The sequence below is a fragment of the Hemiscyllium ocellatum genome, chromosome 42, assembly GCF_020745735.1.
Source record: "Hemiscyllium ocellatum isolate sHemOce1 chromosome 42, sHemOce1.pat.X.cur, whole genome shotgun sequence".
Taxonomy (NCBI): Eukaryota; Metazoa; Chordata; class Chondrichthyes; order Orectolobiformes; family Hemiscylliidae; genus Hemiscyllium; species Hemiscyllium ocellatum.
The window spans coordinates 36,327,158-36,338,814 of NC_083442.1; the positions used below are offsets into that span (position 1 = coordinate 36,327,158).

The window sequence follows — 11,657 nt, forward strand, 5'->3', positions numbered from 1 at the left end:
GGTGGGAACAATTGGAGTTAATTCAGTTGTCAAGCTTGTTTTACCATTTTGTTAACTCTAGGCTGATCCATAGTTAAATGTCATCTGCCACATTTTTTTCAAACCTCAGTAACTGTACCAAAAAAACCCTATTAATAAAAGCAAAATGCTGCAGATACTGGAAATCTGAAATAAGCAGAGAAATTGCGCCTGAAGTTCAGCAGGTCTGGCAGAGCCTGGGGAGAGAGAAACACAGTCTGGTTTGACTCTTCTTATCTATTAATCTCAGTTTGAACATGTTCAGTTTGCTACCAACTCTCCAACAGCTTTTGACAATAAAGAATTCCAGCTTTGAACAAACCTTTGTGTGATTTAAATATTTATTGACATTAGCCTGAGTTTCTTGGCTCTAATTTTAAGGTTACACCCTTTTGTTCTCTACCACCCCCACCTGAGGAAATAGTTTCTCTCACCTTCTTACCAAATCCTTCCATTGACTTAATCACTTCAATTAAACTTAATTTCAAACAAAAACAAAATGTTGGAAATATTCAGCTTTGGAGAAAACCAAAGTGGTATGTCCTCCACTCCATTTCCTTAATCGATAACCAGCTCCTTTGTTTTGCTGACAATCAGAGAGAGATTGTTGTCTTTACACCATGCCATTAAACTGTCTATCTCTTTCCTGTATGCCATCTTGTTGTTGTTTGAGATCTGAACCACTACAGTGGTGTCATCAGCAAATTTGTAAATGGAGTTACAGCTGAATTTGATCACGTAGTCATGAGTGAATAAGGAGTATAGTAAGGGGCTGAGTAGTCAGCCTTGCAGGGTGTCAGTGTTGAGGATTATGTGGAGGAGGTGTTGCCATCTATCCCCACTGATTGCAGTCTGTGCGTCAGGAAGTCGAGGATCCAGTTGCAGAGGTGAGAATAGAATCTTAGGCCTTGGACTTTGGAGATGAGTTTTATTGGAATTTTGATGTTGAAAGAGGAGCTGAAGTCAATAAATAGGAGTCTGACTTAGGTATTCTTGTTATCCAGATGTCCACAGATGTTCCAGGGCTGAGTATAGGGCCAGGGAGATGGTATCTACCATGGACTATTTGTGACAGTGGATGAATTGCAGTGGACCAAGGCAATCTGGGAAGCTGGAGTTGATGCATGCAATTACTAATCTCTCAAAGCACTTCATAATAATGCATGTCAGAATCACTGGGCGATAACTTCACATACTTCCACATTATATTCCATCTGCCACATGCCTGTTGACTGACTTCACCAGCTCTAAATCTTCTTGAAGCCTCTTTACACCCTCCTCGCATACCCACCTAGGTCTGTGTGATCAGCAAGGTAGGATGCTTTTTGGAGGGTCTGTATAGAATCAGTGAGGCAAATGGCTTCTTACTGCATTGTAGGGATTCTATGAAAATATTACACTTGGTCCCCACAGTCACAACCTGGCAATATGAGATTAGCCCATTTATTCCCACTCTCTCTCTTCCTCCTGTTAGGTAATTCTCAATCCAGGCCAATTTAGTACTCAATCTAACCTTGTGTGTAGGATCTTATCAAGTCTTCTGAAAAGTGAAATACACCAGATCCATGAGTTCTCCCCTGTCTAATCTGCTAGTTAAATTCTCAAAAATACCCTTACAAGTTTACAATAATTATTTGGTAGTATAGAAATTGACTTTTGCTGATGATTGACTGTTAACAGTAAAGCTTTGTTTAAATTTTAAACCAAACATGTCAGTAAAGCTTGACAAGTAACTGTCAATCACCAATAATGGAAATGTTATCATAGACAATCAGAATCTACTTGTTCACCAATCAACATTCTCCCCTCGCAACATAAATTTTGGTTTTCCCTTAAATTGATGTTCTTGATAATGTCCTGGTTAATACAAAATAAAAACAAACTGTGTTTCCTTTTCAGCCATATGAGTTTAGATTAGATTGGATTAGTATAGATTACTTACAGTGTGGAAACAGGCCCTTCGGCCCAACAAGTGCACACCGACCCTCCGAAGAGCAACCCACCCAGACCCATTCCCCTACATTTACCCCTTCACCTAAAACTACTGGCAATTTAACATGGCCAATTCACCTAACCTGCACATCTTTTGACTGTGGGAGGAAACCAGAGCACCCAGAGGAAACCCACACAGACACGGGGAGAATGTGCAAACTCCACACAGACAGTTGCCCGAGGCGGGATTTGAATCCGGGTCTCTGGCGTTATGAGGCAGCAATGCTAACCACTGTGCCGCCCAAATTCTGACAGATTTATCAAATGTGATTTCCCTTTCATAAATCCATGTTGACTTTGTGCAGTTCTACCATTATTTTCTAAATATCCACTTATTATGTCATCTATCATAGATTCTAACATTTTCCCTACTGACTTCAGGCCAATAATTTTCTCTAATCTTATTTTTGAAAACAGTAGGGCTATATTTTCTGTCTTCTAATCTGCAGGTACTGTAAAGAAAATATACAATAAGGTTAATACTTAGCCCTTTCTTTTGATATAAAACTGACCTATAATAGACCATTGTCTCATTGGTTCCTCAACATACTGTTCTAGAAAACCATCACATTTCAGGAATTTGTCCTCTATAACATTCATGTTAACTAGTTTTATCCAGGATTATTGTCTCACATTTGTTACATGCAACTAAAGTTTCCTGATATATTAATGACTTAGAGGAAAGTGAATACACTTTCACTAAACTTGCAAATATCTTTATAAGCTTCCCTATCCTCTGGTTTCCCACTGCCCTTCGCCAATTATATGTTTCTCTTTTGCTTTTATGCTATCCCTGACTTCCCGAATCAGCCATCCTCCCTGTACCATGCTTCTTTGAATCTCTGCTATGTCTCCTGAATTACTCCCAGAAACTCCTGCCATTGCTGTTCCACTGTCTTTCCTGCTAGGCTCCTCTCCCAGACAATTCTACCCAGCCCCTCCCCATGCTTCTGTAGTTGCCTTTATTCCGCTGTAATACTGTTACCTCAGATTCTATCTTCTCCTTCTCAAATTGCAGAGTACATTCAATCATATTATGATCACTGCCTCCTAAGGGTTCCTTCATCTTAAGCTCCCTACCTGATTGCTCAACACTAAATCCAGTATTGCCTGTTTCCTAGTGGGCTCCACCAATGGCTCCAAAATGCCATTCCTTTTCTTGCAATCCACTACCAACCTGATTTTCCCAGTCCACTCTCATGATCACTGTAACTTTGCCTTTCCTATACATCTTTTCTATCTCCTTGTGCCCCAAACAGACTACTGTTTGAAGGCTGATACATAACTCCAACTATGTTTTTTTACCTTTGGGGTTCCTCAATTCGGCCTAAACCATCTGATTCTACACCATCTGAGCTTACTTTGTTTTTCATGGTTGATTTAATTTAATTTCTTACTCAAAGGCAACCCCACCCCCTATCCCCACCTGCCTACCTTTTCAATAAAATATATGTCCTTGAATATCCAGCTCCTAATCCTGATCCCTTTGCAGCCACTTCTCCGTGATGCCCACCATGTCATACCTGCCAATTTCGATCAGCACTAAAAGCTCAGTTACCTTATTCCTTATACTGTGTGTATTCAGGTATAACACCTCCAGTCCTGTGTTAACCACCCCTCTTCTCATTGACATTCATTTATCCAACATGCTTGAAGTTTGACTGACAATCCTTTCCATACACTGTGTCCTGTTTGTGTCTGTGCTGGAGATTTTAATAACCTCTCCTGAGTTCTTTCGCAATGCATTGGCAGGCTCCATCAGGGTTCCCATCTGCCTTTGCTGTTTGTGTTCTGCAGACACTTCTTCCCTCTTAAATACACTCAGCGTTTGGGTGCTGAGTTCCAGACAATTAGGATATTTGAATTTCAAAATCAAGTTAGAAGAGTTAAAAATCACACAACACCAGGTTATAGTCCAACAGGTTTAATTGGAAGCACACTAGCTTTCGGAGTGACGCTCCTTCATCAGGTGGTAGTGGATGAAGGAGCGACGCTCCGAAAGCTAGTGTGCTTCCAATTAAACCTGTTGGACTATAACCTGGTGTTGTGTGATTTTTAACTTTGTATACCCTAGTCCAACATCGGCATCTCCAAATCATGTTAGAAGAGGGTTCAGATGTAGCACTGAATTGAGACTTGGAGATAATTCAGGCACCAGCTTCCTGACCCTGATTTAAAATTCAAGTTAATTAAATTTGAGTTTCCCTCTACAGATGTTGCCTGAACTGCTCAGAATTTACAGCATTTTCTATTTTAATTTCAGATTTCCAGAATCTAAAGTAATCTTGCTAGAGTAAAATTGCAGTTATGCACTTCATTCAGAAACTGGATCTCATTGATGTGATAATTACTTTTCTGTTTCAGAGTGGAGAATATGGCAATGCGCTTGGAGGAGGTGAATGAAAGGGAACATTTCATGAAAGCGTCACTCCAAACTGTTGACATTCGATTGGCCCAGTTGGAGGAATTCTCTGGTCGCATGGTCAATGCAATGGAAGTTCTGGCTGGTATTGATAAGGCTGAGCTAACTCACACTCGTTCAAGGTGTCCTTCAGAATGTGATGCTTCCTACCTGATCAGACAAAACAGTACCGAGGCAACCAGCATGTATCGCTTCAATATGGATGGAGATGATACTAACTTGGAAGACAGCATGGGTTTAATGTCTCCTTCAATGGGATCTCACAGGAAGAGTTATTCTGCTATTACTCCGAGAGATGAAAAAGAACTTGTAGAACAGAAAGTGAGCATGACACCAAAACACCGGTTTGGGTTCCACCAATCCTCCAGCTCCCGTAAAATGAGGGAGAAAAGCCTGAGGCTGGAAGTTACACAGGACCCCAGGAATTTCAACTCTTGTGTCGATATCTTTGTTTCCTCATCTGATGATTGTCTGAACCCACTGAACACAAAAGAGGAAGCTAATTACCAAAAGTTCCTGCATACAGCAGAAGCTGGGCTTAATGGAAAATTAGTAACAAAAGCTGGATCAGTAGGACGAACAAAATTGGAAACTCGTTTCTCGTTTCCCTTGGAGAAGGCCAAAACAGCTAATTATTTTTCTTCACAGACTTATAGTGCATGCCAGACCACAGTGGTAAAGTCTCGAAGCGTTGTCATTGGGTTAGAAGGTATGGTATCTGATCAAGGAGAAATCCAGAGTTCAGACAATGGCTATATTATAGATCATGTACGTACTGTCAAACCCTCTTCTACAAAGACTCCAGAATGGGTCACTCAGTGTGACCATAAGTTTTATAAAAATCTGCCTGAAGAACAAGTAATGGTCGAAGAAGCCACTCCCCAAACATTACCATCCTCTCCTGAGACACTGGCAGAACAAAAACAAGAGCTGACAGATACAGAGGAGGACACTGACACTTCCAGCTATGTCTTGGATCCCTGTATCTCTAGAGGAGAGATACTAAGGACAGTTTCAAAGTCTAAGAACTTTCTAACAGTCACACCAGATAGATTCGCCACCTCGAGGTCAAAGAGTCTTCATGGACATTGCAGGAAAACAGTGCCCATGATGGGAGAAAGCTTCAACAAACCAAAACAAGCATTCAGCACAAAAGACCTGCGCCAGGCATATGGAGAGCCCCGCCAGGTGTACAGAGAGCCCCGGCGAACAGGCAGCAGCCGAGCACCAGGACCAAAGAAAAAATCCACCGAGACCTTTTGCTAAAAGATCTCCCACAGCGTCCTGTTACCCAAAATCCTGGTTGTTATCAGATGAATTTTTATCCACCATCTTCATATTTGAGCCATCTTTAAATTCTTTTTTCCACAAATTTCTCTTCTTCCTTCCCTAAAGATCTTAACCTCAGTCTGGGACAGATACAGGGCCACCAGAAATTTTCTGGTAGCTCTGCCCTAGTTGGGCTGGCTTAAGGAGCCAGAAATCCATTCTTGCTCTTATGATCTATGTTTCTTAAGTGACTATTGTTCTGTGAGCCTACTCAGTGAATTAAGAAAAAGTCACAGGATTTGGATAAAGCTGCAAGACCATCATTTATTGCCCATTCCCCATTTCCTTTAAGAAAATTGAACCATTCTATCAAATTGCCACAATTCATGTGTTCTTAGGGAAGGAATTCCTGAGTGTTGGTCAAGGAATGGTCCAGATTGAAGGAATGGTAATATTTCCCAGGTTAGAGTGAAAGGTGACTTGAAGCTGAAATTGCAGGTGGTGGTGTTCCCATGCTTCTGTTGCCTTTGTCTTTCCCAGTGGTTGAGATTCTGTGCTGGAAGATGAACCTTGGCAAGTTGCTGCTTTGCATCTTGGAGATGTACACATTGTTTCTCTGATGCACTGGTGGTGGAGGGAGTGTATGTTTGACCTGGTAGATGGGGTGCCAATCAAGCAGAATGCCTTAATATAAATTGTACTAAATTGTGGAAATGCCAGAAATGTTCCAGCATTCTTCAGCTCAGTCACACTGTAAATTCATCCAAGGTCATCACATGAAGGTGATGTGTTGTCGATTTGATGTGAGAAATTACATAAGAGCTTTTCGACTAACGAGAACTGTCTTTAAACTCACAAGAATTATAAAGTCATGTAGCACGGAAACAGATCCTTCCTTCCAACTCGTCTGCACAATCAGACATCCCAGTCTGGCCTAGTCCCATTTGTTAGCATTTGGCCCATTTTCCTCTCAATCCTTCCTATTTTTATTCCCATCTAGACACCTTTTAAATGTTGTAATTGTACCAACCTCTACCACTTCCTTTGCCCACTCATTCCATGCACGCACCACCCTCTCCTTGAAAGGTCCCCTCAGGTCCTTTTATAATCTTTCCCTCTCACCTTTAACCTATGTCCTCTAGTTTTGGACTCCTCCACCCTAGAAAGAAAACCTTGGCTATTTACCCTATCCTTGTCCCTCATGATTTTATAAACCTCTATAAGGCCATCCTTCAGTCTCTGAAGCTCCAGGGGGAAAAAACCCAGCATATTCAGCATCTCCCTATTGCTCAAACCCTCCTTGCAAATCTTTTCTGTATCTCTGAAGTTCAACAATGCCCTTCATATAGAAGAGCGACTGGAATTGTACACAGTATTTCAAAAGTGACCACCCTAATGTCCTATATATTTGCAACATGACATCCCAACTAACCAGGGCTCTATAAGAGCTGCAGTATAACCTCGCCGCACTTCAACTCAATTCCCCTGCTAATAAAAGCCAACGCACCATACATCTTCTTAACAACCTCATCTACTTGGTGGCAACTCTTGACGGATCTATGGATCTCGAGTCCAAGATCCCTCTGTTCCTCCACATGCCAAGAATCCTGCCTTTAACCCTGCATTCAGCATTCAAATTCGACCTTCCAAAATGAATCACTTCACATTTTTCCAGGTTGATCATCATCTGCCACTTATCAGCCCAGTCTGCATCCTGTCAATATGCTGTTGCAACTTACAACAGCCCTCCACACTATCTACCATTCCTCTAACCTTCATGTCATCAGCAAAATTACTAACTCACCTTCCACTTCCTCATCCAAGACATTTATAAAAATTACAAAGAGCAGAGGTCCCAGAACAGATCCCTGCGGAACACTACTGGTTACTGAGCTCCAGGCTGAATACTCTCCATCTACTACCATCATCTGTCTTATATGGATCAGCCATTTGTGTACCCAGACAGCCAAATTTCTCTGTATCCCATGCCTCCTTACTTTCTGAATGAGCCTACCATGGTGAACCTTATCAAATGCCTCACTAAAATCCACGTACACCACATCCACTACTCGGCCTTCATCAATATCTTTTGTCATCTCCTCAAAGAATTTAATAAGGCTTGTGAGACATGACCTGCCCCTCTCGAAGCCATGCTGACTATCTTTAATCAAACTATGGTTTTCCAACTAATCATAAATTATATCTCTCAGAATCTTCTCCAATAATTTGCCCACCACAGACATAAGACTGACTTGTCTGTAATTCCCAGGATTATCCCTGTTCTCTTTCTTGAACAAGGGAATAACATTTGCCACCATCCAATCATCTGGCACTTCTCTGATGGACAGTGAGGATGCAAAGATCATCGCCAAAGGTGCAGCAATCTCTTCCCTCACTTCCTGTAGTAACTTTGGGTATATCCTGTCAGGTCAAGGGGAGCAATGTATCCTTATGTTTTTCAAAATTTTCAGCACATGTTCCATCTTAACATCATCCAGTTCTAGCTTATCAGCCTGTTTCATACTGTCCTCACAAACTTCAAGGTCCCTCTCGATAGTGAATACTGAAACAAAGTACTCCTTAAGGACCTGCCCTACCTCCTCCGACTCCAGGCACAAGTTCCCTCCACTATCCCTGATCAGCCCTACCCTCCGTCCTGCCATCCTCTTGTTCTTCACGCATGCTTTTTCATGCCTCCTTCTAGCTCTCCTAAGTCTATTCTCCAGTTCCTTCCTGGCTACCTTGTAACTCTCTAAAACCCTTCTCAATTTTTGGTTACTAACTGCCCTTTGGCACATTATATGCTTTCTCTTTTGCTTTTATGCTATTCCTGACTTCCCTAGTCTGCCATGTAACATGCTTCTTTTCCCTTGGGATGAATCTCTGCTGTGTATCCTGAATTACTCCCAGAAACTCCTGCCATTGCTGTTTCACTGTCTTTCCTGCTAGGGTCCTCTTTCCGTCAATTCTACCCAGCTTCTCCCTCATGCCTCTGTAATTGCCTTTATTCAGCTGTATTACCATTATGTCTGATTCCATCTTCTCCCTCTCAAATTGCAGAGTAAATTCTATCAAGTTATGGTCACTGCCTCCTAAGAGTTCCTTCATCTTAAGCTTCCTTATCAAATCTGCCTCATTGCTCAACACTAATTCCAGTATTGCCTTCCCTAGTGGGCTCCACCACAAGCTGCTCCAAAAAGACATCGCCAACATTCCACAAATTCCATTTCTTGTGATCCACTACCAAACTAATTTTCCCAGTCCACCTACATATTGAAATCCCCCATGATCACTGTAACTTTGCCTTTCTTATTTCCTGATGTATCTAATGCCCCAAATCATGAATATTGTTTGGAAGCTTGTAGATTTTTCCCTTGTTTTTCCTTTGCGGTTCCTCAACTCTCCGCACACAGATTCTACATCATCTGACCCTAATTCATTTATTGTTATTGATTTAATTTCAGTTTTTACTAACAAGACAACCCCACCTCCTCTGCCTATCTGCCTGTCATTTTGATATCTTCTTTGTCACCTCTTCAAAAAACCAAATCAAGTCAGTGAGACACAATTTTTCCCACACAAAAAGGTATGCTAACTAGCACTAATCAGTTCTTGCCTTTCCAAATGCATCCCTTCCAACAACCTACCCACCACTGATGTAAGGCTCACTGGTCTCTATTCCCTGTTTCTTCCTTCCAGCCCTTCTCAAAAAAAATGGCACATTAGCCAACCTCCACTCTTCCGGCACTTCACCCATGGCTCCTGATGATGCAAATATTTCAGCCAGGGGTTCAGCAGTCTCTTTCCTAGACTCCCACAAAGGTCTGGGAAACACCTGATCTTGAATGAATTCAACTTCAATTCATTAAAACAGAATTACTAAACAATCTGATCAATGTGTGATTTGATGATGAACAGGATTTGAATGAAAGAAATTCAGAAAAAAATGTTTTTCTTGCAAACAGGGATTGCCTCTTCAATGTCCTTTGAAATGGTTATTCAAGGGCAGTTAGAAATGGACAACACATGTTGGCCTTGCCAGTGACATCCACATCCAATGAAAGAATAAAGAAAAATGTTGAATTATTTTTCCTGTTGATTCCTTCTTTCAGGATGTAAGTTAAACTACTAAAGCTGTTTTTAATTTTGTTTCCTTTTATCTCGATTTATTTCAAAAATACTTTCAGAAATCTTGATTCCAGTGCTGCAGGCGCTGAGAGTGAACTAACAATGTGCTGTAACTGTTTAGACTCAATAGTAGCTTTTGTCAGTTTCAGCTACTTCAGCTACTGGATCTTGCTGTCTGGTAGTAGACATGCTGAGTTTGTTTCAATTTATTGTTGTCAAATTTGTGGGTAATTTGCTGCAATGTGCAGAGTGACTCAAAGTACTTGTCATTTTCATATTTTAACTCTTATTGTCACTAAAAACTACACTGTTTTCCATGGTTTTAGCCAGTAACTTAAAAACAACTAGAATAATAATGTTGGATTTTTTATGGCTGAATTCTTTAACATTTTAAGCCATCTCTCTCCTGTATGTGAACAATGTTTAATTAAACTATGATTGATTCTAATTCAGTTTTGTGTTATGGGCATACAGTGTTCATGGTGAGTTGCACCCTAGCTATTGACTCCATTACTATTCCTGTAAAATCTCCAACATTTAACCAGGTTGTTGTGAACGTTGGTCCAATAATTAAACCCTCTGAAAAGTTTCTGATGAGATCTGTGCCATCTGACTTAGCTCTGTACTTTGTCCTGTTATCTACTATCCATTCCCTGTTTATTGTCATTTGTTTGTATATCCTAAATTGCTATACTACCAGTCCTATGTAACTTGAAATTTCCCTGTGACCTCTCAAATACAAATTTTGACTGTTGTCCCAGAAGTGATTCCAACTCTTCTGTTCCCATATATTTTTCTTTATTTCTTTTTTCTTCACCTCACCTAACCCTTTGTCACCTGTCTTCAGGTCTTCTTTAATTTCATCTTTTTGGACACTCAGCCTTTCCAACATCCTTTTGGCTTTGATGTTCATGGAGTCTCTGATGTTCCACAAACCTTTTAAAAATAGCAAGCAAGACTTGATTTGAACATCCCGCCCCTCTTTCTGATCAATTTTTGCTGGTGGGGGAAGGGCATTATTCTACATTAAGAAACTTACTTTATTTCACCTAAAATGCCTCTTGATGTTTGCCCATGGTGGATACTGGAAGAATTTGCATGAATGTTGTAAGCATAAAGAGTGATAGGTTGGTTGGCATGGATTATGGTCACTAAAAGTACTATGAGGCTGGTGTAGTTGTCATGGAGGCTATGAGGGCCTTTGGGCATGAGTGATGGTGGCATCAATTAGCATGAGAGGCATGTAAGGAGTATTGGGAGAGTGGGAGTGAGAATGAAGGGTGAGGACTTAAAGGCCTAACTTTAAAGGAAACTGGCAGTGTCCCAGAGGAATGAGATGGGCCTTTTAAGCAGCTCAGCTTGGTACTTGCCCTCCCAATCTATCTCCAGGTGAACAGTTTGACACCATCTTGCACTTGCCCCTCTATGTTGATGAGGTAAAAATAAGGACTGCAGATGCTGGAAACCAGAGTCTAGATTAGAGTGGTGCTGGAAAAGCACAGCAGGTCAGGCAGCATCTGAGGAGCAGGAAAATTAAGGGCTTTTGCCCGAAACGTTGATTTTCCTGCTTCTCGGATGCTGCCTGACCTGCTGGGCTTTTCCAGCGCCACTCTAATCCAGACTCTCTATTGTGATGTTCCTGTCATACAGAAAAGTTTCACCTGAGGCAGACCTAACTTCCCACTGAATGCCTTAAGAATGAAAATTTGGCCAAAACTCTTCAAAACTCTTTGACCTTCCAGATTCTCTTGCTGCTAGTTCAAGATTTAACTCTCTTTTGGTAAGTCCACACTTCTTTGTGCCTCCTAAGCATCCTCCATACTCTACT

General features: G+C 41.2%; 1 protein-coding gene across 1 annotated transcript in view; it reads left to right on the forward strand.

Annotated features, from left to right (window-relative positions):
- LOC132834727 (transient receptor potential cation channel subfamily M member 1-like) overlaps nt 1–5,698 on the forward strand; it is a 78,466-nt gene extending 72,768 nt beyond the window's left edge. The window contains exon 27 of the mRNA XM_060853691.1: nt 4,375–5,698. Within this exon, the coding sequence (XP_060709674.1) occupies nt 4,375–5,698 (1,324 nt within the window). The remainder of the gene's footprint in view (nt 1–4,374) is intronic.
- Nucleotides 5,699–11,657: the final 5,959 nt, after the last annotated feature.